This window comes from Lates calcarifer, unplaced genomic scaffold, assembly GCF_001640805.2.
Source record: "Lates calcarifer isolate ASB-BC8 unplaced genomic scaffold, TLL_Latcal_v3 _unitig_950_quiver_259, whole genome shotgun sequence".
Taxonomy (NCBI): Eukaryota; Metazoa; Chordata; class Actinopteri; family Centropomidae; genus Lates; species Lates calcarifer.
In genome coordinates this window covers 43,595-71,114 of record NW_026118117.1, presented here as the reverse complement: position 1 = coordinate 71,114, position 27,520 = coordinate 43,595, and the positions used below count along the sequence as shown (strand labels likewise).

Sequence of the window (27,520 nt, the reverse complement as noted above, 5' to 3'; positions counted from 1 at the left end):
AATGAGGACATTGTACAAAACAAGATATGGACCTTAATAGTGCTATCATTGGCAAGAAAGAAACATCAGTGAAACACGGATCATGTCAGTACGTTGCTTGCACATCTTAAGCAAAATAATGGTGGCTAATTGATCAGACAAAAGAATAAATTGTTTCTAACACTATTAATCTGTGCTGTCATTGAGTTGCTAATTGGTGTTTCATTGTCTTGAAAAAACAGTGACAATAAATCTATCTATCTAAAAAAGGAGTAGCAATACAGAACATGAGAAATAATTATTTGATTCAATTGATTGTGAAAAGCATTATGTCTCATTGCGTGGTTGACACTAGATGGAAGTATGGTTCTATGACAGATATTTGAACCGACTGCTCACGTTATTATATTTGCATATCTCAGATTATGAATATTGTAGGAAACTCTGATTTTTTACTTGCTTTAGGAGAAAAAGGGAGATGCTGGCTCCCTAGATGACATGATAGCAAAGTGGTGTTTAGGCATGGGACGATATTGAAGTTTCATAATTATCCTGGCCAAAATAACTGCAATTAACTATTATTGTGGTAATCTTGAAATCTTGAAAATATGCTTTAAACTCTTTAAATGGCTCCAGAACACACTGATACCACTTAACATTACATTTTGGTAAGAAACAAATATTTTTATTGTATCACAGATAGGACACATCTTTTTTAGTGACCATCCTGTTTAGTGAAAACCAATCAATCAGTCTTTGGGTAAATATAAATAATGAGGTCCCCCTGCAAAAGTAAAGTAAAATTAAATAAAAATACCAACTTTGTGCTTTGTATTACAATGGGCCACATCAACTAAGAAGATGGATTTTCTGTCATATTCTAATTGATTTGCACTGTTCCTTATGGGCTGTGGCCAAATTAATGTTATGGCTAACGTTAAAGAAAACACTGTAGTAAACTGCAGTCAGTTCAGGCTGCCTGGCTAACACTGGCTTAACTCACTGGTGACCAAAACGTTATAGAACGTTCACTACACATAATAGCATAATAAGGTAACAAACATTTAGATAAACATCAATGTTAGTATAACTAAACCAGCACTTGCTACATTAAGTAACTGACTAATCAAGCCATTTGGCCAAAGGAACTGCCAGGAGAACTCAGCGACAGGATGGTGTTGAGGCACTGGTCTGCTAAAGATGATCAAGAGTGAAAGGAAAGGAACCTGAGCTAAATTTCAAGTGTTGTAGCAAAGGGTCTGAATACTTAAGTCACTATGATATTTTGATTTTTTTCCTTTTTGATAATTTTGCAAAATTTCTAAAATATTTTTTTCTCTTTGTCATTTTGTAGTATTGATGGTAGATTGATGAGGGAGAGAATCTTTAAAAAATTGTATAAGGTTGCAACAGTACAACATATAGAAAAAGTTAAGAGTCTGAATACTTTCGGAATGCACTGCATGCCAAATTTGGCATAAATGTTAACTTGGACTCAGAGATGAACTGAATAGATTTTGGTGGTGCTCAGTTTATAATTTAAACACAAAGTTTTATCTCTTATGGTTGTCTACATTTATGTAAAATTGTATTATTTTATATTTTTTATATTTTCAAACAGATCAGTTGTTTTTCTTATGTTTTATGAAGGTGTCAAAGGAGATGATGAACTACTATGACTCTGTATATGACAAGGCCATGACACAAAGCCTAATTGACCCAAGCAAGAAACAGGCTGCAGCCCATGTTCTCAAGGTCTTTCATGAGACGGTAAGAACAGAAACTATAAAATATATTCACAATTTATATTATTGAAAAAAAAAAACTTGGGTTGTCTCAATTCAAACGTAAACTTGATTACTATTGTGTCAGCAAGTGCAGTTCAAAAGAAATGGAGGAATATCTCTCCTACCTATTTTCTCGAGAACTGCTCATATAAAAAATAGCTCCTTGAGTTCTCAGTACTTGCAAATTTTAAGTTTAACGGATGAGCAAAATACAGAGATTCCTCCACTTACAGGTAGATGGCTGTAACATAAACCTTTATCACCATTATCTGGGAGACTACTGAGAGACTATGAAGAAAAATAAAAACTATATATCAAGTTCCAGCAGATAATTTTATCAAAGAATGAAGGCATGGACAGTTTATAGACATGCAACATGTATGATAATTAAGAAAGCAAAGGGTTGTAATGGTCTTTATATTAAAAATAGCTAAGAGCACATTTACAGAATAATCACTGTTGTTTTTGTGTTACAGCTGAGCTGCTGTGGAAAAGACCAGGGGACCACTTTTCTGACCCAATTTACAGACGCATTCAGCCTGACTGACATCTGCCCCAGCGCTAGAAGTAGCATTGTAAGTGCAATCATCCATCCCACAGGTTTATCACCACTTTCATGCAACAGCTCAGCCAGACTGTGCAGTTGTTTTTACAGCTAGACAAAAAGCAACACTGCCATATCACATCACCGCAGTGGGAGCTCTTAGAGTTTATTCGATATGATTAAAACTTAAGCAGTGAGATATGCATCTGTATTCAGACTCGTACTGCACAGGGGGGGGCTTACCCTGATTTCTTTGCAGCATATTCACATTCTGAAGTGTGGAAAGCACTGTATTCAACCAGTACCTTTAAAAGAAGCACTAGACTTTACTCCCAAAGAACTCAGATGATAAAATAGGTAGATTAATTAAAAGATAAATAAATTAAAGTACAGTCATCTCAGGAATGCCTTACAGGGATTTCATTATATCTAGCACAAACCTCTTGGACTCGAGTATGAGTACAAACCTGTTGCCAATTAACCAATTAATTAATTAGTTGTCAAATGCTCCTCCAGTTGTTTTTGATTTATGCCAATTACTTTTCCAGCTTTTTGTTTCCCCTGTTCTAACTTTTTTGAGATGTACTGCCTCCACCAAATTCAAAATGAGCTAATTTTCCATGAAATGACAAAATGTCTCAGTTTCAGTTTATGTTCTATTGGGAATAAAATATGGGTTTATGAGATTTGCAAATCATTGCATTCTATTTTTATTTACATTTTACACAGCATCCCAACTTTTTTGGAATTGGGGTTGTAATTCCTCCTTACGTGTGCTTGCCTCAAAATATAAGAACACCACTGAATGAATTAGAAGCCCTTCAGGTCACTGGAACAACTACGGAGTAGTTCTTAAATACTAATAAGCCAAAATAAATATGGAACTTTGTTTTCAAAACACAGGGGAATCAAGACGCTATTGCTGTTCTGAAGCAGAAAACTAATGTTTTGATGGTTTTCCTTTTCAGAGTTGCCACCACAGGATCAAGGAATTGTTTTCAGATAAGATTTATCTGATTGGCATTGCTGTTCTGGTGGTTGCAGTTATTATGGTGAGAACATGAAGCTGCACATTACAGACATCGAACCTTTTAGTAAATGTATCTACACAGAGACTCACAGATGTTGCCATGGCAACATTAAATCTGAAATTTGTTTTATTATTACAATTGTACATAAAATGTATAAAACAAATAATATCTATAAATTAAAGTTATTGCTGTTTCAGCTGCATCAGTTACCTAAAAGACGCTAGTATAGTTTGTGGGTCTGACTTCAGCAGGAATCAGTGCAAAATGCATTACTTTATGGTATAGCTTATTAACTGTTTTTCAGTTCTTTCTTTTCTTGGGCCTCAAAATGAGAGTAATGTTACCAACAGAGCCTGTTACAAAAGAAAATTAAAAATTAAAAATAAACAAACAAAAACATGGCAGTAAAAGAGAGCACCAACAGTTATTTCAGTACTGCCTGGCACAAGTTTGGCTTTTTGAACAATAAACAATAGACAATATAACTTTATTTATTGAATCAGTCAGGCTTTCTTAGCTGCAGCCTTCATTTCTTTACATTCTTGATTTCAGTCATCATTTTGCCAATTTTAGTGCTTTAGTACTGAAGTATACAAGCCATACATGTAGGCGTGTATGGTTTTTAGGCTTATGTTTGACATATGTAGCATGTGTATTTTTCTGTGTTATGATTTAGAGAAAAAGTGTTAGGTGTTGGTAATGTTCATTCAGATCAAAACCAACATGTTAGTCCATGGCCCTATACTTTCTGACTTCCTTACCCAGTCAGTGGCACTCAGATAGATTCATATTTTTAAAGGCTCACTTATTTCCTAAAACAGCTGGGCAAACATCACTCAAAGAGTGACTATTTTAAGCAGCAGGTTAATGCACACTGGATACTGAACTGTTTATTGGCAAACATGAGTTTTACAAAGTAAGATTTTACAATAGTTTACATATAGATTAAACAAACAAACTATAAAGTCAGTTAGTAAGCTTTGGAGGTGGTGGTATGTGTATTTTTAAAACTTGTTTCCTGTCTTTATGCTGAACTAAGCTAATTACCCTCCAATGCCACCTCTGTACTTATTGCCTCTGTGGTATCAACCCTGTTATCTCATAACTGCAATGAAAGTGTATTTGCGTTTTTCCCAAAATGTCAAACTATTTATTTTAGCGTTTTCCTTACTGCATTTTCTTTTGCTGGTTGTTGTGCAGACTTGGCTGAAAATTTTTGCTGGACCTGGCAGCTTTGCCAGAAATGAAATGACATTTTTATTGTGGATAAGAATATCTAATCCTCACCTCTCTTTGTATTCATCCTCTCAGATCTTTGAGATGATTTTCAGCATGGTGTTGTGCTGTGGCATCCGCAATAGCCCGGTGTACTAAAGCAATGGGCTGCCAGCATACTTGCCAATGAGGGAAGGACGACCTTGCAGTCTTTGTCCCATTCATTTTATTTTCTTTTCTAGGCAAGAAACATCACATATATTGCTTGATGGATTTAGTCAGCTCATTGAGAGTGCAACGTAAACCATCCTCCACTGAGCATTTTAATTACACTGTCAATGAATCTTTGTTAGTCACAAATGCTGTTATGCATATTTGACCTGTACTATCCTAACCTGATATGTAGATATTATATCTGACTGTCACACATGAATAGCTTTCACCAGTCCTGGTGCTCTAATCCTTTAGGGATTCATTAATTGTTTACTGCCTGCTTGCCTATGAACATGCTCTTATATTCTTGGTTTTATTGATGTTTTTTCCACTGTTTTATGTATAAACTGTATATAAATATATATATTAACAGTGCGTCATGACTGCATGAGCATGGATATTCCTCCCTCCCACGCCCCTGCACTTCCCAGTCTTACATAGCATTGTCTTGGTTCACATCCACAGCAAAAGAAAAATGAGAGGATCATTACCACTCTCATGTGTCAAGGCTAAATATAAAGCTTAATCCAGCAGGTGACAAGCTTTGCTTAGTATTTTAATAGCCTCAGGCTAAATGCAGTAGTAATTTTATAGTGGTAAAGAGCAACGCTTTAAAACTACAGTGTTGATCACACATCAGTCTTAACTACCTGCTTAAGTTCCACCAATTTGAAAACTACCACCTGGCAACTGAACATGCTGATCAACAGGAGTTTATTCCACCAACTAGACTTTAAAATATTTGGTCCTGAGGTCTGTTTTTACTAGATCCATCTGCCTCTAACACATAACTGCATAGCACTGCAATGCATCATATACGCATTCACATAAAATCATATCATCTTGTGTAATCTTCCATATTGTCACAGTGTTTGTAAACTAACTAAATCTTGCCATGTTAACATCTCATACTTAAACTGAGAAATAGTGGAAGTGTCTTGTAATATTTACAGCTCTGAGGTATTGTACTAATGAAAATAATGAAGGCTGTCAAAAGACTATGTATGCCTTTTATCTTGTATTGTGATATCTTTGTCTGGTACGTCATCAAAGGAATCTTAATGGAGAGGGTGGAAGATTTTGTGGCAGTGCCAACTGAGAGGATGTCAAACCTTCATCACATCTACGTTCTCCTTAGATATCATATTAAGAAAATATGACACCCATCCATCCAGTATTCCCAAATGATGAGGGCACAAGCTGAGTTTCCTGATAGTACTGTCCATGTTGCTGCCTTCTGAATTTGGTATTTGACACTCAGGACCCACTGCCACTTAAATCTCAAGCCATCTACTCTTGTAGACTTTGGTTTGCCTAGATATAAAGGGATTAAATGTATTTTACAAATAAATAGTCAGGTGGTCTTGCCTTTGTCTTTATGAAAAGTGGGAATCCAATTGAAACCAAAGGTGATAACAAATGAAATGTAAACATACAGGATGGCTGAGGCCAGTGACATCTTCATTTTAGCACTCCAGTCAACTGACTAGACCTTTTCTTGCATCTTAAAGAATATAACAATCTGAGTCAAAAATGATTCTTGAGGTTATGTTAGGTTATTGGTAAGGTACATTTATTGGTAAGGCTTTTTGCCAATTTATTTATAGATTTTTTAAAACATCAACAAAAATGTGTCTAAACTAGAGTAGAAAAAAAAAAAAAAAAACTACTGCACTGATACCTGCCAGATACATAAGTCTAATAGAGTGCTTTACAAATATTGCAGTTGTCCAACAAGGATGTCCAACAACAAAAGTGACAAAAGTTAGATTATTGTAACTGGTGCTGATTTATAAAAGTAAATTCAAAATTGGCTAATTTTAACCAGTTTCCCTGTGCTTGCTGCTGAGAGCCCTCCCATAACATTATGTTGCCTCTACCATGGGTATTACCATGGTATTATACAGGTGATGAGCATTGCCTGGTGTTTGCCAGGCATGGTGTCTGAAGCTCTGCCCAAGGGGTTCAGTTTTTGTCGCCTCATGCTTTTAGGGTGCTCTAAATGCCATTTGGCAAACTGGCTTTCATCTAAGTTGGTCATCCAGGTTTTCCCATCTCTAGAGAACTTCTGAAGCTCTGCTAGAGTGACTGTTAAGTTCTTGGTCACCTTCCTGACCAAGGCAATCTTGCCCTGTTACTCACTTGCAAGTACTTGAACCTCACATGCACATTAAGTAGCAGCTTTAAACCCTTGTAGCATCATAATCTGTTCATCAAGACAGGTGACATACCCTGGCAGAATTTGTGATTTCTTGGCCATTTTTCAGAGAATATGAATGATAATACAAAAACTTTTCTTTCACTCATGGTTAGTGGTTGGGTGAAGCCATTTATAATCAAACAATTGTGTTTGCTCTTTTTAAATCATAATGACAACAGAAATTACCCAAATGACCCTGATCAAAAGTTTACATACCCTGGAGGTTTTGGCCTGATAACATACAGACAAGTTGACACACACACGGGTTTAAATGGCTGTTCAAAGTATCCTCACCTGTGATCTGTTTGTAATCAATGTGTGTATATAAAAGGTCAGTGAGTTTCTGGGCTCCTGACAGACCCCTGCATGTTACATCCAGTGTTGCACTGACATTGCTGGCTTCCAAGTCATGGGGAAAGCAAAAGAATTATCAAAAGATCTGTGAGATAAGTTAGTTGGAACTGTATAAAACAGGAAAAGGACATAAAAAGATATCCAAGGAATTGAGAATGCCAATCAGCAGTGTTCAAACTCTAATTAAGAAGTGGAAAATGAGGGATTCTGTTGAAACCAAGCCACGGTCAGGTAGACCAACAAAAAATTCAGCCACAACTGCCAGGAAAATTGTTCGGGATGCAAAGAAAAACCCACAAACAACTTTAGCTGACATACAGGAAAAAAAGTGGTGTGGTTGTTTCAAGATGCACAGTGGAGGACACAAGGAGGCACTTGAAGAAAAATGGGCTGCATGGTCAAATCGCCAGAAGAAAGCCATTACTACACCAATACCACAAAGCAGCCCGCTTACAATACGCCAAACAGCACAGAGACAAGCCTAAGAACTTCTGGAACAAAGTTATTTAGAGTGATGAGACCAAAATTTAACTTTTTGGGCACGACCATGAACGTTACATTTGGAGAGGAGTCAACAAGGCCTATGGTGAAAGGTACACCATTCCTACTGTGAAACACAGAGGTAGTTCGCTGATATTTTGGGGATGTGTAAGGTACAAAGGCACAATTGATGGCAAGATGAATGCAGCATGTTATCAAAAAATAGTGGAGGAAAATTTCCACTCATAAGCCCGGAAGCTGCGCATGGGACGTACTTGGATGTTCCAACATGACAATGATCTTCTGTTACAACTCGGAGCTGTGTCACATACAGAAGTACGCCGATGACACAGCCATCGTTGGGTGCATCAGGGATGACAGAGAGGAGGAGTATCGGAGACTGGTGGGGGACTTTGCTGCATGGTGCCACACTAACTATCTACAGCTCAACACCTCTAAGATGAAGGAGCTGATCATTGACTTTGGGAGGTCCAGACCAAGACCGCGACCAGTCCTGTTAGAGGGAGCTGAGGTGGAGGCTGTGGACTCCTACAAATACCTCGGGCTGTGGTTGGACAATAAACTGGACTGGACAACACACACCAGCCACCTGTATGGGAAGACACAAAGCAGGCTGTACTTCCTAAGGAGACTGCGGTCTTTCAACATCTGCAGCAAACTGCTGTGGATGTTCTACCTGTCTGTGGTTGCCAGTGTCCTCTTTTACACTGTGGTGTGCTGGGGGGGCAGCATATCCAGGAAGGACACGTACAGACTGGAGAAACTGATCAGGCGGGCCAGCTCTGTGGTCAGCATGAAGCTGGACTCTCTGGTGACGGTGGCAGAGATGAGGACACTGGACAAACTGCTGGATATTATGGACAATGCCAGCCACCCTCTGCACACCGTCATCAGCAACCAGAGGAGCCTGTTCAGCGAGAGACTGCTCCTGCCCAAGTGTAGGACCAACAGACTGAAGAACTCCTTTGTCCACCATGCCATCACGCTCTACAACTCCTCACTTGGGGGGAGGAGGAGATAGGTAGGGTATGGAGGACAGAAGGGAGTGGTAGCCCCCCTTAAAGTGCAATAACCCACCTGGACACTCAAGTAATATACAGTTCAGCATATTTATATTTATTTATGACAATGCCACACAGAGTCCGTTCACTTTTAATTCTATTCTATTTATATTCTTTGCTATTCTATATATATTCTGTGTCGTTTGCTAACGGTCCTGCATGCTGCCCTGTCTTTTGTTCACAAACTGTTGTTGTACTGCCCTGTGTGATGTGATGTTGTCTGTCTGTATTTGCTGCTGGAAATGTAATTTCCCCGAGGGAGTCATCCCAAAGGAATCAATAAAGTCCGTCTAAGTCTAAGTCTAAGTCTATCCAAAACACAAGGCCAAGTGAACCTGTCATTGGCTACAGCAGAAAAAAGTGAAGGTTCTGGAGTGGCCATTTCAGTCTCCTGACCTCGTCATCACTGAGCCACTCTGGGGAGATCTCAAACATGCAGTTCATGCAAGACAGCCCAGAAATTTACAGGAATGGGAGGCTTTTTGCCAAGAAGAATGGGCAGCTTTACCATCTGAGAAAATAAAGTGCCTCATCTACAACTACCACAAAAGACTTGCTAGCTGTTATTGATGTCAAAGGGGGCAATACATGGTATTAGGAAATAGGGTATGTAAACTTTTGATCAGGGTCACTTAGTAGTAGTTTCTGTTGTCATTATGATTTAAAAAGAGCAAACACAATTGTTTGATAATAAATAGCTTCACCCAACCATTAACCATGAGTGAAAGAAAAGTTTTTGTATTATTCAAAATGGCCAAGAAATCACAAATTCTGCCAGGGTATGTAAACTTATGAGGACAACTGTATTTACCGTGAAGGTTTTGTTCACAGTGACCACCATGCCACATTTGGTACAATCAGCCTCAGTGTATTTGAGTTTTTAAATTCACTTTTCAGCAATTCTGGACTTTGCCACCAGGGGGTGCAAAATTAAAGTAATGCAGCACCAACAACACATGCAATGTACAACAATATCCTGGCAAGATGTTATTCCACCATGAGCCTTCAAAACAATTTCAACAGTTGAAACAGGTGACAACCTGTTTGAAGAAATAGATATACACAGTTGTCTCTGATTTATCTGTACACAGTTGTACATTTTACAGTATGTTATTGCTGTATATGTAAAATACTGCTTATACAGATTTATGTTTTAAATCGATTCAGAAATTTGTATATAAAAAATATCAATCAAATATAATAGTTTCAGTTGGTATTAAGTGATGCCACATGAGGTCATACACCAGTGACAAGGAACATGACCTTAGGAATTTTAAATGTCCAGTTTTTTCAGTTTGATATCTGCAGGCATGATCCAATTGTCTCACATAAAACCTTCGTAATGCTGCTAAGCTAGTGACAAAAGTGAGGGGGCACTCTTAGTCTTTACCAGGAGAAACGTAATTAATAAATAGAAATTATATTTCCATGTCAGAATTCCTAGGAACCACAGCATGTTGTCTCAGCTTCATGACATCAGATTAACATGATAGTCTATGTTTTTCCCTCCTTGTTGCCTTTTGCTGCTGCCATTTGGATTTGGTAGGGTATGAAGCTTTCTCCTCTCTATAATGCAGTTGTGTACAATCTAAATGCAAGATTAAAGCCTCAGCTCACAAACAGAGTACAGGTTTTATTCCCAATCAAACACCACACTTGAGGCCTGTAGTACAAAGTGTGATTGCTGATTTATCCGTGGGTGACTGGTGCTACATTAAAGTGCCCCTGGGAGAACATGAGGGTGATTATGTGAATTGGAAATTTCACAGCATCACTGTTCATGTATTAAAAAATATTATAATACCTTAAAAGTTCTGTTCTATTTATTCCATTCTGTTTCTGTTCAGGACAATTAAAGATATGTTAGGTGGTGATTTTATTTCAATGGTAGTAAATTAAAATGACCTAAAATCATTTGTCAGGTGACATGTGACCACCATTTAATTGTGATCAGCCTGGAGGCTAGGTGGCTTGGTCACAGATTTGAACAAGGTAAGAAAACCACCAGCCTATATCACTGGCCTGTATTACACACATCATGTTATACTGTGAGTATTTATTTCTTTCATTCAAAGGGCCTTTTAATGGCCTGCTGCTTGAAGACTGCAGTACCTGATGACCCCCTATCCTGACCCTAAAACAAAAGAACAAAGAAAATTCAACATGGCTTACAGTAGCACAAAGGTCAGGGTAGAGAGGAAGTTTGGGGTCATCAAGATTTGCATGCCTGTACGGCTTGTGGGTGTGGCCAGAGCAGGTTTTCATAGTGGCAGCATGTGTGGTGCTCCACAACATTGCTTACTATTTGAAAAAAAAAAAGCATCATGCCTGCTGCCAATTCCACAAGACATTGTGGACCCAGTAATGTTTGATAACCCAACAGGGAGAGCTGTTAGAGAGACCATCACACATCAATTTTTCCAACAATAAAAAAAGAAAGAAACAAAAGAAATCATTCTTTTTTAGTTATGTATTAATTTATTTGAAATCTCCCTTTCATAAAAAATTAAAAAGAAGATAAAAGATAAAAGAGATTAAAGAGACATAATGATCAAAGAATGGCTTATAAATAGCAATACCTTTTTTTCATGTTAGTATTTCAATTTCCAGTACCAGTTTTTTAATTTGCAACTTTTTTCCCCTCGCAGTCAACCTCAAGCACATGTTTAAACATCCATCCATCCATTATCTGTACTACTTATCCTTAAGGGTTGTGGGGGGCTGGATTCAATCACAGCTGACACTGGGCAGGAGGTAGGGTACGCCCTTGACAGATTGCCATTCTATCACAAGGCTGACATATAGAGACAAACAAACATTCACACTCACATTTACACCCACAGGCAATTTAGATTAACCTAGCCTTCATGTCTTTGGACTGTGGGAGGAAGCCGGACTACCCAGAGACAACCCATACTGCACAGGGAGAACATGCAAATACCACACAGAGAAGCCCGAGCCATACCTGAAACCTTCTTGCTGTGATGTGACAGTGTTAACCACTGCACCACTGTGCCTGTGTTTATACAGCACGTTGTTGTCAGGTCCAGCACATTGAGAAACAAACAAATCAAAGAACATGGTATGCAGAATTTAGCATCATTAGTGTTACATATTGGCAGTATATGATTTAGCTCTTCCTGAAACACTGTCAGTGGTTGCTTCTCTTTCAGTAGACATGTGACAGCTCATCATCAGTTTGCCTAAACTATAAACACTATTCCCCTGTCTCGTCTGTCAAGATGATTCTTTTTTTTTTTAAACTCTACACACGTATCCCCTCATCTGTCACTACCTACACCAGGTGCTCATTTAGAAAGCACCACCAGTCAGTATTGTTCACTAAAGTCAGCAAAGCTTGAACCCAGTTAGAACACAATTGTCCAGGTGGAAACACTAAGAGTCAAAATGGTTCACGGACCAATCAGAACCTTCAGGAGATAGATAAAAGAGCCTTGGGTCAGTTCAATTACTGTTGTTTTGGAACAATGGAACAAAAAAGACTTCACAGAAGCGGATGAGGAAACCAGAGAGAGGGAGGAAGAAGAGGGGGAGAAGGAAAAGGAAGAGGAGGAGGAAGAAGGGGAGCAGGAGGAGAAGGAGGAAGAGGAGGAAAAGGAAGAAGAAGAGGAGGAGAGGAAGGAGGAAGGATTACATGAAGAGACAGAGGACTGACTGTGATGTTGAGATCAGGGCTCTGTGGGGGTCAGACAATCTACTGCAAGACTCCTTGTTCTTCTTGTCTCTGAGGATAGTTCTTTATGATACTGACTGTTTGTTTGGACTCATTGTACTGTTGCAGAATTATCTGACTGATCAGACTCCTCCCTGATGGTACTATAAGGATAAGAGTAAAAACATTTAAAGTGTCTAAAACTGTTGCACAGTACTGTAAATCAGAGTAGCACACACCTAAGGTGATTTCACTGTTCACCTTACAGATAAACAGATAAATCAGAGACATTAAATAGGATAGTGCTATGCAAAGATAAATACTGAGGAGCAAACATGAATTGAGCCATGACACATACCAAAGGCTAAGTGTGTACTCAGTGTCCTATACAGTGAGGTCTTGTCAAAACAACAACAAATTCAGCAAGTCAGCCCAGTGAGCCTAAATTACTCTACATATGTACATGTTTACTTGAAAGCAAATCACATGAGCAAAATTCCACAGAAGCTTACGTGGCAGTTGTAATGGTTTGCAGGAGGAATAGTTTAATCATTTAATATTAATATTGATATAATTATAATTATTTAATTTTATTTTGAGAAATACCCGTGTTCACATTCTTGTCAAGACTGAGACTTTTACTATTACCCATTAAATATGAAGCTACAGCGGGAGGTGAAGAAGAAAATGTGATTTAATATTATTATCTCATCTCACCTGGCAACCAATCAAGAAAACAGGTAGCACACTGTTGCATTGTCCCTCAATAAACTTGTGCTACTTTCTGCTACTTTTGTGTTGACATGGAACAAATACCTGGATCAAACACTGTGTAATGTGAAAGCAGTTACTTGATGTTACCCACAGACAATTCTCCTGAATCAGCAATGACTTGCAGCCAATGAAGAGTTTATAATAATATTATAATTACATTGTCTTTCAGCTCATTGTTTTGATTTTGCTGCCCCTTTTTGTTGGTGTAATGCACACTGTTTGTCTCTCAATAGGCCTGTGTTTCACACTATCCCTTCTCCACTCTTTGTGTACTGCTGGTTTATCTCTGCATGCAATTTCTCAGTCCCATGTGTGTGATTAATGGCTGAGAGTATTAGTCCTGGATGCTCTGAATTCCAACACCCACTCTCTATCCTAATGAAAAACACATCTCCCCCATCTGCAGTGAGAACAAGAAAACTATGAGTGACTGACCAGGAGAGGTAAGATGTAGCAAATTACCCCTTAAACCAAATCCACCCAAGACCAGCCTCAAGGTACAAACACAGTTAAGTGTAAGAGATAGGCAGGATTAATCAATTTATCATGGAATACAATTTTCAGTGGGTCAAAGTTAAAACAATACTATGGCCCCTCCAGACCTGAGAGGTCAAAATAAGCAAAACATGAGCAAAATATGGGCAAAACATAGAAAGAAAGCCTAGGGCAAATTAAAATGATCCAAAATAATAATAAATTGAAATATGAATTTTAAAAAAAAGACACAAAGAAATTAGAATCATTACCAGACTTCAGGGACAGGGACATTTAAGTCCATTACTTTATGGTTTAATCCCACCTCTACTATAGTCACATCAGCTCAATTATGCACCACTCAATCACCCCCTGCTGGACATTTCGACAGTTCAAATAATCCACTTCATGTAGCGTCAGGAAGATCTGGGGAAAAAGTTGCACCTCACTGAGAAGTGAAAGACAGTGAACCTTAGCACTTATATTGTATCGCCCGTTGTCACAATTAACCCAGCTATTAAATTAATATCTTTCACGTTTGGGATCGAATTGACCCCAGCATTTTAAACCTACAAAAATAACTGTATTTGAAAGTGTTACCCAAGTTTAAACATTAGACTAAATACTTGGACATACGAAGCATTTAGCTTGGTGTATGCATGTGTAAATTTAAAGGCAGAAATATAAACATAGGAGGGGGGTTAAAACAATTTTTCTCTGGCCATGGTGACATCTGCTTGGAACCAGGTTTGTCTTTTGGACTCCAGAGGCCTGAATTATGAAAGGATTTGTGGTTAGCGAGGTAACTTCAGGTTTACCTCTGGGTTTTTTCTGGGTCTTACCACGGTGGTTCACTTCTTATTAAGGTAAATCACCGTAGTAACTTATGCTGGATGGCTAACCTGTTCCGGGGCAGGTTAACTTCAGAGGATCAGATCAAAACTGGTCAACAGCCCAACTACTGACTAATCAGATCACTGGAAAACTGTCGCCATCATTTGTGGAGGATCCCAACAGGGACAGAAAAGTTTACAATAAAGTGAATAACAAAGATCAACAGATATTTCATGATCAGTGGAATCATTTTGTTCCAGTCTTTCCATATGTCCACAACAGAGCTTCTAACAAACTGAGAGAGTTCGTCAAACTAAATGATCACAGACTGACTGTTATCCTCAACCTGTTGAATATTTATGATGATTATAAATAAACATTTCAAACGGATCAACCTCAGACATGAACTCTCTCCTCTTGTCTCTGCTTTGGCAGCAGAAACAGTCTGACATTACTGTCACTGTTTATCTACATCACATATTCACACTAACTCAGAATAAATCACCATCACACTAAAGAGCAAAAACGCTCACTCAGTAAGAAAAAAAGACTTTATGGACTTATTTACAATAAATCCTCAGCCTGACTTTGATAATTGTAAATTATTTCTTGTGTTTCTATTCTAGTCATGTGATCATATTGTTGACATTTCACCTTGTTAAATGTCATTTTTGGACATCACTAGATCTGCAATGACCTGCAGCAATCAGTGCTACCTCTCATATAATATTAGGATTTTGATGGTGATCTGAAAAACAGTTAGCAGATGATCCAGTCTTACCTGTTTTCTCTTTTAGGGAGTGTGGGGTAAGTTGAGCCTGTGGGTAAGTTGACCCACCCCCTGTATTTAGGCAATTTTAAGCACTCTTAATTTCACTTTGGCTGTGATTGAACTAGAATGGGAGGCAGAGCCTTCAAATATTCAACAGTGTGTGGTAACTCTTTTTTTTCACAAAAAATTTTTTTTTGCTTGTCAAAGTAAATTTTTTACATGTCAGCCATAATGTCAAAGCAAATTTATCTAGGTCTAAAAATATCATACATATTGTGTGTATTAAACCATGTGAATTATTTAGCAGAATTACTGAGCTAGGTTGTATTTTCCAAATGGGTGGTTGTGGGGCAAAGTGAGCCAAATGCCTTGGGGTAAAGTGAGCCAGTGGTTCAACTTATCCCACCATGAGGCACGAGTTAATGTAAGTCTACAAAGTCTATAGTGGTATTCCAATATTTTAAACAGTTGAAAAGCTATAATACTAAGAAAATACACCAGAAAGACCAACTGGGGTTCAACACCTCTTGAGGAGACGGCGAGATTGGGGCAAAATCCATAAGAGCAGTGGCAAAGAAGAGAAATATTGACAGGTCAACCCTGTGCAGATTCGTAAAAAAAAGAAAGAGGAAAAGGAAGTGAAAACAGTAGGGTAAATTGGGGAGAATACATAATAAATAAGTCCCGACCACCCCAAACTGCACTTCAGTGTGATAAAAATCACACCTAGGTCCAATTACTCTGTGATAGTTTTGTTATTGTAGGCTACCATTACATCATCATCATCAACTGACTCTGTGTGATGCGTGGAATGTTGAATCATTGATATACTGAACAGATAAGGTGTGAGAATTGTTTCACCTTTTGTATCAAATATTCTGAATAATAACCTTGTATTGATTTGTTATATATAAGATATTCTTTTGTTGTGCTCAGGTTTAACCTGGAAAAAGTAAATTGGTCAGGTGGCTCAATTTACCCACTGACTTGGATCAACTACCCTTAAGCTTCAGTAAGTTGAGCCATAAGACCACTGTTTTTGAGAAGTCATATTTTTATTGTCCTTTGTCATAGATATATTTGAATACATTCCATTGACAGGAGACATCCTGAAATAAAAGTAGATGTTTTCATTTTGCTTCTTTATCATTATCATTCTTTGCCTATTGGACAGTAAAAGACAGTAAGTAAAAAATGGCTCAATTTATCCCACTCTCCCCTATCATTATACCTGTGCTCAGTGAATTCTTTGATACTTTATAGTTTGATAGACAACAGTGAATAAAACCTTAGCAAAGCCAACAAACTTTTTAAAAGGTTCTTGATAGACGCTGTATCTTCCAGCTGTAATGTCCTCCTGCCTTTCTGCCTTTTCTGCCACAATTGAGCTGCGAATATGTGTGATGTTCATGCAAATATTTCACACCAATTGCTGCAGAGATCGCATGATTTACTGTCAGATGAGCTTGTAAACACTCTGAACACAACAAGCACAAACTCTGCGCCAATAAAACAAATACACTGAGCCAATACATCACACTTTTGCAGCTTTGGGCCAATAAAAACGTCATACACCACTCGCTTACATCACTCACTTTGTGCAGGACTCACTTGGCGCCCAGCTCCTGCTGCTGATTAGCACATCTAGTCAGTTATCTGTGATCAAAGTGTGTCCTGTGTCTTCAGGTGTTAGCAAATGAAGCCATGAAGCCAGCTAAGCTGAAGCAAATCTGATTACAAAGCACCCAGAATTTAAGGACAAAAGATTTTTTTTCAGTGAAAGGGTGAGGAATACATGCACCAGAAAACACGAATGGTGAACCTGGCCACAACTTCAGAAAAAACACAGAGGGCTTCTTGTTTAGTGGCTCAATGGGTCGCAAAAAGTAAGAACTCACAATCAGTTGGACAAGAACTTGCGCTTGGGACGGAGGCAGGACAAATTGACAGACATTTCCAGTGTGGCTCAATTGATTGTTTTGGTGCACTATCCCTGGGAAGGAGACATTTTGGAGGACTATCTACCTCTGATTGAAGCAAGACTGAGCTGGGGAAAATGTGTGGTTTTTGTACGGATGGTGCAGCAGCGATGACTGGCTGAAAGAGTGGAGTTACTGTGCGGATCAAGTCAGTCAATTCAAAGATTATGGCTTCTCACTGCATGCTGCATCGTACTCTCGCTTCCAAAGACATGGAGCCAGATCTTCACTCTGTTTTGAACACAGCTGTGACTGCAATTAATTTTGTAAAGTCAAGGGCACTGCAATCTTGTTTGTTTGGATAATTTTGCCGGGATATAGATGCTGGACATGACGCATTGCTGAGAAATGTCAGAGTTTTTGAGAGAGGAAAAACTCGACAGTTCTTCACTTACCCAGAGTATGTGGCCAAGTTGGCATATCTTGTTGACATATTCAACATACTGAATAGCCTCAACCTCTCCATCTAAGGAAACCATACAGCTACCTTGAAGTCAGCGACAAAATTACTGCCTTCATGAAGAAAACAGACTTATGGAGAAGGATAAAAAATAGAAAAACAGACATGTTCCCCCAATTGACCAAATTTCTCCACACAAACAACCTGTCTGTGGCTACAATGAGAGAGGCTGCATTCTCACTAATTTAGTGAGTTATTGATGTGAGTAATGTGTGAATTGATTTGTGTGTGATAAGACTTTGATAGAGCCTAATATTGCAAATGTTTATGGCTAGGTATAATTACTGACACTGTTATGATGTTGTTCAGTGTTCTGCCAGTAATTTCATTTGGGGGCAATAAGTTCATTATGTTAAAGCTGAATCACTTAAATAAGCTTTAAACTGGTTTTAAAAGGAAACTGGCTCATTAAATGAAAACATAATCTCAATAAAAATGACTGTGTTTTTAAGTTTAATTTGTTTATGTTAATTTCTATGAAACAGGTTTAAAATATAAATTCCTATATAAATGGCATCTAGGGGTACAAATGGCAGTAAACATATTTTTAATTGGCGTGAGGATTATGAGGGGGTCCTTGGAAAATTTTCTCACCTGTAAGGGGTCCCTGGGCCCAAAAAATTTGAGAACCCCTGGACTAGACCATGACTGGCCATTTGCCCCAAAACAACATGATATTAACCCAGCTGGCAAAAAGTCATGAACAGTCCACAACCTGGGTTAGGCATGATAAGCATGGGTCTGGTTACAGCTGTCAAGGGAAAAACACTTCAGCACTATTGTAACTATTGTCTTAGGTAGGTCCCTTAGATATACTGCAATAGGCCTAGACTGCTGGGGGAGCTCCCAAGATATACTGAGCACCATAACAAAGTAGCCTATGTGACACAGGTTAACTCTGTAACTCATTTTCTTCAATTCTAGCCCTGCTGTCATGGTCCCCATCCTCTTCCCCAGCTCCGGTCCAGTTTTTGTGTCTGTCCCGTCTTCCCCTCTCCCACTGTGTTTGTGTGTGTGCTTTCCTACAGGGGTGTGGTGTGGCACCGGCACAGCTGCAATCTATCACTCATCATCTACCGCTTATCATCCCTGGTCTGACCTCCACTCCACGCCAGTTTGTTCCGTCCACCCATGTGGTAACTACTGGTCCCTCAGTCTAGCTGTCTTGCTTTGCTGAATCTGTCTTTGAGAAAAAGTATTTTTGGTAACTCTTTCTGTGTGTGTCACAGTCTTCTGCCGGTGCCCTTGTCCGCCCCTGAGGATCCCTCACTTGTCCCAGCAGACCTCCTGGCTTCTCCCCCCGGACTCGTTCTCCCCTCACCTGACTCCACTACCTGACTCCCAGTCCTGGACGTTTCCCTCAACCCCCTTTTTGCTCACCTGTTGTACTTTATTGCTGTCGCAATAAAACTACTTCCTTCTCTACTCCCTTGGTGTCCTGTAATCTGACTCCACGTCGGGGTCCAACATACAGATAATCCACATCACCTGCACCCTTGTATGTGTTATGAGTGGTGTAGTCTTTTTTTTTTTAAGTGTTCACTCATAGCCATTGTATACCTTCAAAACCTCGCAGATGAAAATGGTAGCCAAAATTCTTTTCTGGTACCCACTACATCAACTAAGAAGGCTGGCCTCAAAATTAGTGGTCTGGCGCATTGTGTGAACAGGGTGACCTGGGATGAAGTCGAATTCCTGGCCTGAATTATAGTTTCAGTCTGCCCCTGTGGACTAGGGGTGGGCAGATCAATCCAAATATTGATAGTATTGATACCAACATTATTATTGGTATCAGATCGATACTTATGTGATGGGATTGATACTTTAGTTTCAGTTTCTGTCCTCTACATCCAGTACATTGCTCCCATTTCATAAAAAAATAGACATGTTTTTGCAAACACGGCTTCACATTTTGCAAATACACTTTGCGCATCTTCCTCCCCTGCTTTCACATGTTTTTTTGTTGTACCATCACATGACTCTTAGGCACTGAACAGACACCTGTAGGCTGCAATGACTAAGGGGATGATGGCATGGCAGGGAGAAAGAGAAGTGTTGTGGAGGTATTTTATGGCTGTAAAAGAAAACATTGCAAGCTGCAATGTGTATAGGAAGGCTATCTGCTACTGTGGCAACACCATCAGTTTATACAAACACATGAGAAACCACAATAAAGAGAACTCTGAACTACAAAAGAAATGAAGAGAGGAGGAGGAAAATCCCTCAGACAGACCCAGACCCCGATACAGAGACCCAGAGAGGCAAATATCCAGGTAGCTTATGTGGTGGCAAAAGTAATATTTTTGTCACTCGTGACAGATCTTAAGCATGAAGTGCAAGTGATCATCATAGTTGTTACTTTACAGACTGATTACCTATAGTAACTAATTGACAGTGGAAAGCAAAACTAACCAAATCTTCTAGTGGTCATGAAAATGTGTTCAGATTTAGTATATTGTTGATGCATTCATTTCATGAATCATGACACACTGCTCTCACCCTACATCAAAATACATTAGCTGCTTTTATAAGTAAAAAGTATCATATTGGCATCTGTGATACTGGCCCTGGTTTTTCTTGGTATTGGATCGATTTTGAGGTATTGCACATCACTGCTGTGGACTGTGATTAGCTTCATCTTCCCAGATTCACCAGTAAATTGTATAAGGAAGAGGAACTAGAGCTGATACCCACAGAGCCTAAGGAGAGACATAACTAATTTTATCACTTACAATGGGGAAATAAAGTATTCAATACACCAGCATTTTTTTTCATTAAACAATTTCCAATCCAGCGATTCACATGAAATTTAGACCAGACATTGGTATTAACTTAGTAAAACTACTCAGATAACGAAATCGGAACATTCTAATCCATAAAAAGTTATGTGCAATAAAGTGGAATGACAAAGAAAAATATTGAACACACTAATTGAAATTTATTAGGTGGAGAAGTCTTTGTTTGCAATGACAGCTTCAAGACACTTCCTGTATGAAGAAACTAATTTTGCACAGTGTTCAGGTGAAATTTTGGGCCACTCTTCTGCACAGACTCTCTTTAAAGCTTGAAGATTCAAGCTTTGAATGAATCTTGATCCTCAGTTCCTTCCACAAATGTTCTGTTGTATTTAAATCTGATGATTGGCTTGCACTTTTATTTTCTTCCTCTGGCACCAACTGTCTCCTTTGCAGTATGTTTTGAATCATTGTTTTGCTGGAAGGTCCACCAAAATCTCAGATGGATGGAAACAGATTCTTCTCAAGAATTTCTCTGTACATGGCTCCATTCATCTTCCCATCAATAATTTGGATTTTGCTGGTACCATGAGAAGAGAAACAGTCCCATACCATGATGCTTCCACCTCCAAACTTCGCTGTAGTTATGGTATTTATAGGGTCATATGTATTTATAGGGTCTCCTCCAAATGACGTTTCATGTTGTTGCCAAAAAGTTCAGTTTTTGTCTCATCTGAACATTCTCCCAGTAATCTACAGGTTCCTCCAAATGTAGCGTAGCAAACTTAAAACAAGCTTCAGCATACCCTTTCGTAAATAATTGAGTCATCCAGGGTGATCGTGCATGGAGACTGTGGCGGTAGAGTCTATTGCCTATTGTGTTCTCAACTACACCAGCTGTCTCCAGGTCCTTCTAGAGCTCTTTTCCAGTGGTCCTTGGGTCTTGGGCTACTCTCCTGATTAAATTCTTGACCGCAAGTTTGGAAATCTTACAAGGAACTCCTGTGCGTGGTCGGTTGATGGTGGAGTGATGTTCCTTCCACTTGTGGATAATGGCCCCAATGATGCTTATTAGGAGTTATTTAGGAGATGAGAAATCTGTCGGTAATCAATATCATTGCTATGTTGCTCAACTATCTTGTTGCGAAGGTCTTGGGAAAGCTCCTTGCCTCTACCCATCATCAGATGTTTCTTGTGTGACAGTTTGGTGACAAATGATTTTTTACTTGCATTCAGATGGTGGGTGAATCTTTTTCTAGTACTTTAACTAACCTAGCTTATTCTAATTAGCACAAGTAGGAGAACTTAGTTATACTTAGCTGTTTTAGTGTTTTTTCTTATTGTGTTCAAATTTTTTTCCTTTGTCATTCCACTTTATTGCACATAACTTTTTTATGGATTAGAATTTTATGATTTCTTTATCCATGTAGTTTTACAGAGTTAATACCAATGTCTGATCTAAATTTAATGTGAACTTCTGGATTGGAATCATGTTTGAAAATTCTGGTGTTGAATACTTATTTCCCCCACTGTATATATTCATCTATGGGGTCATTTAATATGTATATATATATATATATATATATATATATATATATATATATACATACCAGCCTGTATTAAAGAAAAAAGCTATCCTTTGAATTTGTTGGACCTGGGTGTTGTGTGCCAAATAACAAAGCAAGTAATATATATATATATATATGTATATATATTTTTTTTAAATTGAAATTAGCTACAATTTGGACACAATTCAAATTCAAATGCAAAAGTCCAGTTTACCAATAATAATATGTTTTAACAGGATTTTAAAAAATTTGTTTTGTCAAACATACACACACAATGCACACACAATTGGAAATAAGGCCTCCACAGGTAATGGGTCTTCAGTGTGTGATCAGAAATACTTAAAACATCCTTGAGCATACAAAAAGTACAGCCATATATTGAAGTTGTAATTTTTGGACTACTGGCTTTTAAAATACTGTTGGAATAGTCTGGAACTAGCCAAAGTTAAAATAAATAAACTAGTGAATATTCAGCTGTACTGATTTGCTTTACATTTATATATTTATGTAGCATTAAGACGAATGTTATGTTAACAAAGCCAAATATCTCATAGTTCCCTAGAATCCCATTAGGACATTGCACTTATTCTGCTCGAGGTTTCTGCCTCTTAAAAGGACTTTTTTCCTTGCCACTGTCGCCTAGTGCTTTCTCTTGGTGGGATTTGTTGGGTCTCTCTCCGTAAATATCATAATATAAAGAGTACAGTCTAGACCTGCTCTATATGTAAAATGTCTTGAGATGACTTTTGTTGTGGTTCAGCACTATATAAATAAAACTGAATTTTAAACTAATTTTAAAAAAGGTTAGTTTTACATGACAAGTGTGTCTTTGTGTGTCTGTATGTGCGTGCACTGTTTGTAAAAAATACCAGTTACATGCAACCTCATTACATCTGCACCCAAACTGAGAGTCAAGGTTTTGTGTGAAAACCTCATGGTCTTAGTACTGGGAGGATTTGTTTTTGAAACAGGCTGCAGGAATCCCTTCCTGAGTCTCTCTGTTCCTGATCCCTAAGACCTCCCCAAAGAATTTCTCATGTTTGCTTTGGGTTGGGATGACGTTATTTCCACATTCCTGGGCTCTTAAAGAACCACCCAATGACAAGGAAAACTATGCCTTTTCGCAGTCCTATTATTACTCATGTATTGTCATTTGAAATATTGGTAAAAGAATAATCAGTCGTAGTTGGAGCTAGAGAGGAATAACTACACTCACTCATAGTATTTGTGCAGGAAAACATGTATCTCTGCTTCTCATGAGCTTGTACTCACCATGTTTTTCACCCCAATGAACTTTGAGAGGGCTTGGAGATGATGTCATGTTGTAGTTATTTTTCTCAAACTTCACTTCAGCTGAGCTTAACTTGTTAACCATCTGACTAACTCCACCCTATCCTCCCTGTCTCTTGTGTTCACACCAGTCAGCACTAGGTTTGGATATTATCCTCAGGATCTTGCATAACATGATATCAAGGTTTACTCATATTAATGACATACATTTCCTAACAATTTACATAATTGTCAATTGTCTATTCACCTTTAGTCTCAGTTAATTGTCTAGTCACCTTTAGTCATAACCTAAACAGATCTTCCAACACCACCATCGGGCCAAAGTTGAACATGGGTTATAAGAACTGCTAGGCCAACAATATTTAATGCACTTCTGCTCTAAGATTTTGATCGAATCAGTATCTGACCAAGCGAGCATAAATACAGGTACTGTTAGCCACAGTGTATTTAATGGTACCACTGGGAGTCACCAAAGTCATACATCCTACACATACAGGCTTTAGTAGCTCAACTTTCTGCCAAAGACCAACATTTTAGAATCATCAACATGTCGTTGATCACAGAGAGTTTCCACGCAGGTAAGGACAGCCCAATCATCAGAATTTAGTCAGTCCTGCCTACTAGCAGCTAGCGAGAATAGTAAACATTTACAACTGCCTCGAATATTGATATCTTTATGCTGTGACACTGAATTTACACACATATGGACACATCGGGATGTAAGTATGATCATAATCAGCGGTCGATTTAAAATGTTGTAGAAATTTGTTTGTTTGTTTGTTACCTTTATTATGCAGATTAGTAAGGTTAGGGGTGGCGGCCGTGCAGCCCAGGACCATGACTCTAAAATCCGTGGTTCGCATCCAGACTCCCATGTGTAGGTAGGAAAATGGTTCAAGTTAAGATCTTTGTTTCAGGTAACTGTTAACCACTTTCTAGTCAATACAGATGCGTAAATCAAGACCACGATCCTCCTAACCATAACGGCCAAACCTTAAACATAACTAAAAAAAATTAATGATGCTAATGTCACCAAAGATACGTATTGCAAGAAAACAAATGTAATAGCCCATCTTATCAGTGATCATTTTACTTATAGTCATGCAAATTAGCTGTGTATAGACTTAATTTCAGCAGGTGGCTTTATTGTCCCCCAACCCTTTAAGTCCCGCCTACAGGCAGACAGGCTGCCATTTCGTAGCGGACTCAGAGGAAACAGAGCCATTTGTCGGACAAGCAGCACCCGCTGTGGGACCCACCGTTGCACCTACTTTCCCCCCTTGCCCTGGGTTGACATATCCTGCTGCGAGTATGAGCGTAGCGGTGGCGGAGGGCTGTTTTCTCTCCGCTCTGCACCCCAACTCCTCCTGCACCGCGTATGTGGTTCCCTCGGATGGCCCGTCTTCGGATCCTGTGGCGAAAGCCAGGAGAGTCCGAGAGCAGGTCCGGATGCGGCTAGCTGAGAAGTCCTCCTCCCTGCCCAGACTGAACGATTCTCTGGTCGGATCAACAGGTGAGCCTAACCATGTTAAGCAGTTGGATTCAAATGAACTCCATGTGCTTGTGCATGGCTTTGTTAAACTGTTAAATAACCAAATACAGTTTCCGTAAAATATGACAACCTCAGGGCTCTAACTCTCCTCAAATATGAAATCGAAAAATACTTTTGTTATTGATTTTTAAATCACTTTCACTTTAAAATCACGTCATAAACGACAATTTTATCCATTTAAAATAGCTCTGAATACTTTCTGAGGCTACTGTATAAGCCTACAGGCAATGACATAGACAAATAATCATGATAATTCCTTATTTGAATCGTTTATTTAAAACGCAGAGTTAAAATTTGGTTGCAGCTGCTTCGGGGTAACGAGAAACAAAGCTGTTATTCAACGACCAATGTACAGACTCATCATTTGATCTATAAAATTTCCATTCAACTGCACAAAACTCCTAGCAAATCTTTACAGTTTGGCATTTTTGCTCAATAAATTACCTAAACAGTTAATGATCTGGGCCCATATTCACAAAACATTTTATCTTACCAGTCAGATGAAGGTGCACTAAAAATTTTAACTAAAACCCAGAAACTTTTAGTGCAACTTTTAGTACTGCTAAACCCCAAGAGAAAGGCTTCCTTGTTACAGCTGATGTCAATTCTCACAGACAAGTTTGCTTGCAGTAACCACAGCAATTGGCTGATGACCAATATATACAGGAAAATAATTTAACTTGCAGTGTAGTATTTTGTCTAAGGATGGATGTGCAGAAACTGGCAGTGAAGTATATAGGAAATATGTACAATATTACGACATGTGCTAGTGTTAGTCAATGAGTCAATATTCAGCTCAAACTGAATTGTCTTACATTATCTAAAGGTGGATTCATTATGGATTTCCCCAAAACGCAGTCGTAGAAAATCCGACTGAACAGAAAAACAGCTGCTACTGCTACATAGTTGCTGTTTCAGAGGAAACATATTATAAAAGGAAAAGGAAAATTTTGCTCTGGTATTAAATCGAAAACAAGCATGGGAGAAGTTCCTACTCGTGCAGAGGATAGCTAAAGACCGAGAGAAGAGGTGATAATGAAATATATATGCCCCCAGTCATTTGACTGGGCGTGGCACGGTGGTGCAGTAGTCAGCTCTGTTGCCTCACAGCAAGAAGGTTCTGGGTTTGAGTCTCAGTTCGAGCCTGGGGCTTTTCTGTGTGGAGTTTGCATGTTCTCCCTGTGCCTGCATGGGTTCTTTCTGGGTACTCTGGCTTCCTCCCACAGTCCAAAGACATGCAGGTTGGGTTAATTGGTGACTCTAAATTGCCTGTAGGTGTGAACGTGAGTGTAAATGGTTGTTTGTCTATATGTGTTGGCCCTGCGATGGATTTGCGATCCGTACAGGGTGTACCCTGCCCCATGACAGCTGGGATAGGCTATAGCCAGCCGTGATCCTTAAAGGATAAGCGGTATAGATAATGGATGGATGGATAATTTGACTAGGTTGTTGCTTGTTGTTGGTCGGAGATGTTACTGCAGTCCTCACAAGCTCCACGACAATCATTATTCCTTTATGATGGAGGCGGTATATTCTCAGTAATTCACCATGGTTTAAGGTTTCCAAAACATTGCTATGAGGAATGACAGCCACTTAACAATTCTTTGTGATATGGTCCTACTGAGTTTGGAGTCCTCTCCACCACTTGTAACTTTTCCCAGACTTAAATTCTACATTTTGGCTTTGTGAATAATTCCTAGTCAAAAAAATTACATACTCATTATTTTTATGAGTTCCTCCTAAATCGGCAAGTTAGGAACTACTTTTAGTCTTAAGGTGGTTTGGTGAATACAGGCTAAGACTTCTTGATGATTAATTGTTTGTCAACTAACTGTTAAGCTCAAGTACACGCTTGTGTGTTAGGTGAACCAATTTGTCTTTCTCCTATGACTTCACCACAATGTTTCCATAGTGCATATAATGTAGTTCTGGCAGAACCAGACATTATAATGGTGTCTGTGGCATGATAACAGTATGGTGTGTTTTGTCATAGTATTCCTTTCATGTTTTCATTCTTACTTTTTGGTGTAATCCCTAATGGTGCAGATAGCACCATTTACACCTTGTTGTCATAAACATATCATAAAACTTGACTCAACATCTTTTCTAAGGGGTCTGCTTGTGAGTTCATTTCATTCACCAAGCAGATTGTTAAACATTTAACTCAGATTTAGTCATGTTTCATGTTTCATGTATCAGTGGGTATAATTTTGAGGTGTATAGGCCTTTTTTTTTTTTTTTTTTACCTGAAACTGGTAATTGGAGTGGTAACCACATCCTTATTTGTTACAGTCTTACTTCACCATCTGAACACAGAAAGGCTTTGCATTTTGATTCAGAGTCAAAAGTTGTACTAGCAGAAGGGATCTGACTGAAAAAACATTTGAAACCCCTTAAGCAATTCCTCATTCATGTCAGTTGCGCAAAGATAAATTCTGGAGAAATTCCTGATGTTATTTATTGAGGGTGTGATGTGACACAAAATCTGTGGTTTGGTAAGGTTTCAGTTACATTTTGGCAGGAA

General features: G+C 38.7%; 2 protein-coding genes and 1 long non-coding RNA gene across 14 annotated transcripts in view; all 3 read left to right on the top strand.

The window, feature by feature from the left end:
• LOC108880522 (CD81 antigen) overlaps positions 1-6,120 on the top strand; it is a 34,107-nt gene extending 27,987 nt beyond the window's left edge. For both annotated transcript variants that reach the window (XM_051069429.1, XM_018672079.2), the window contains 4 exons: positions 1,630-1,749; positions 2,243-2,341; positions 3,279-3,362; positions 4,653-6,120. In XM_051069429.1, coding sequence (XP_050925386.1) covers positions 1,630-1,749; positions 2,243-2,341; positions 3,279-3,362; positions 4,653-4,715 — 366 coding nt within the window. In that variant the 3' untranslated portion in view covers positions 4,716-6,120. The remainder of the gene's footprint in view (positions 1-1,629; positions 1,750-2,242; positions 2,342-3,278; positions 3,363-4,652) is intronic.
• Positions 6,121-18,294: 12,174 nt separating this feature from the next.
• LOC108880497 (uncharacterized) lies at positions 18,295-19,276 on the top strand. Its single transcript, XR_001960491.2, has 2 exons — positions 18,295-18,987; positions 19,081-19,276. It is a non-coding gene; the product is annotated as an uncharacterized LOC108880497 (long non-coding RNA).
• A 5,300-nt stretch (positions 19,277-24,576) lies between these two features.
• The window catches only part of LOC108880524 (plakophilin-3), a 31,897-nt gene continuing 28,953 nt past the window's right edge, over positions 24,577-27,520 (top strand). For 2 of the 11 annotated variants that reach the window (XR_007812688.1, XM_051069433.1), the window contains exon 1: positions 24,577-24,957. Coding sequence is in view for 7 of the 11 variants with exons in the window: in XM_051069433.1 (XP_050925390.1) it covers positions 24,756-24,957 (202 nt within the window). In the remaining 4 variants the exon portion in view is untranslated. The remainder of the gene's footprint in view (positions 24,958-27,520) is intronic. The other 9 variants (XM_051069432.1, XR_007812687.1, XM_018672087.2 and 6 more) reach the window with 9 other exon arrangements.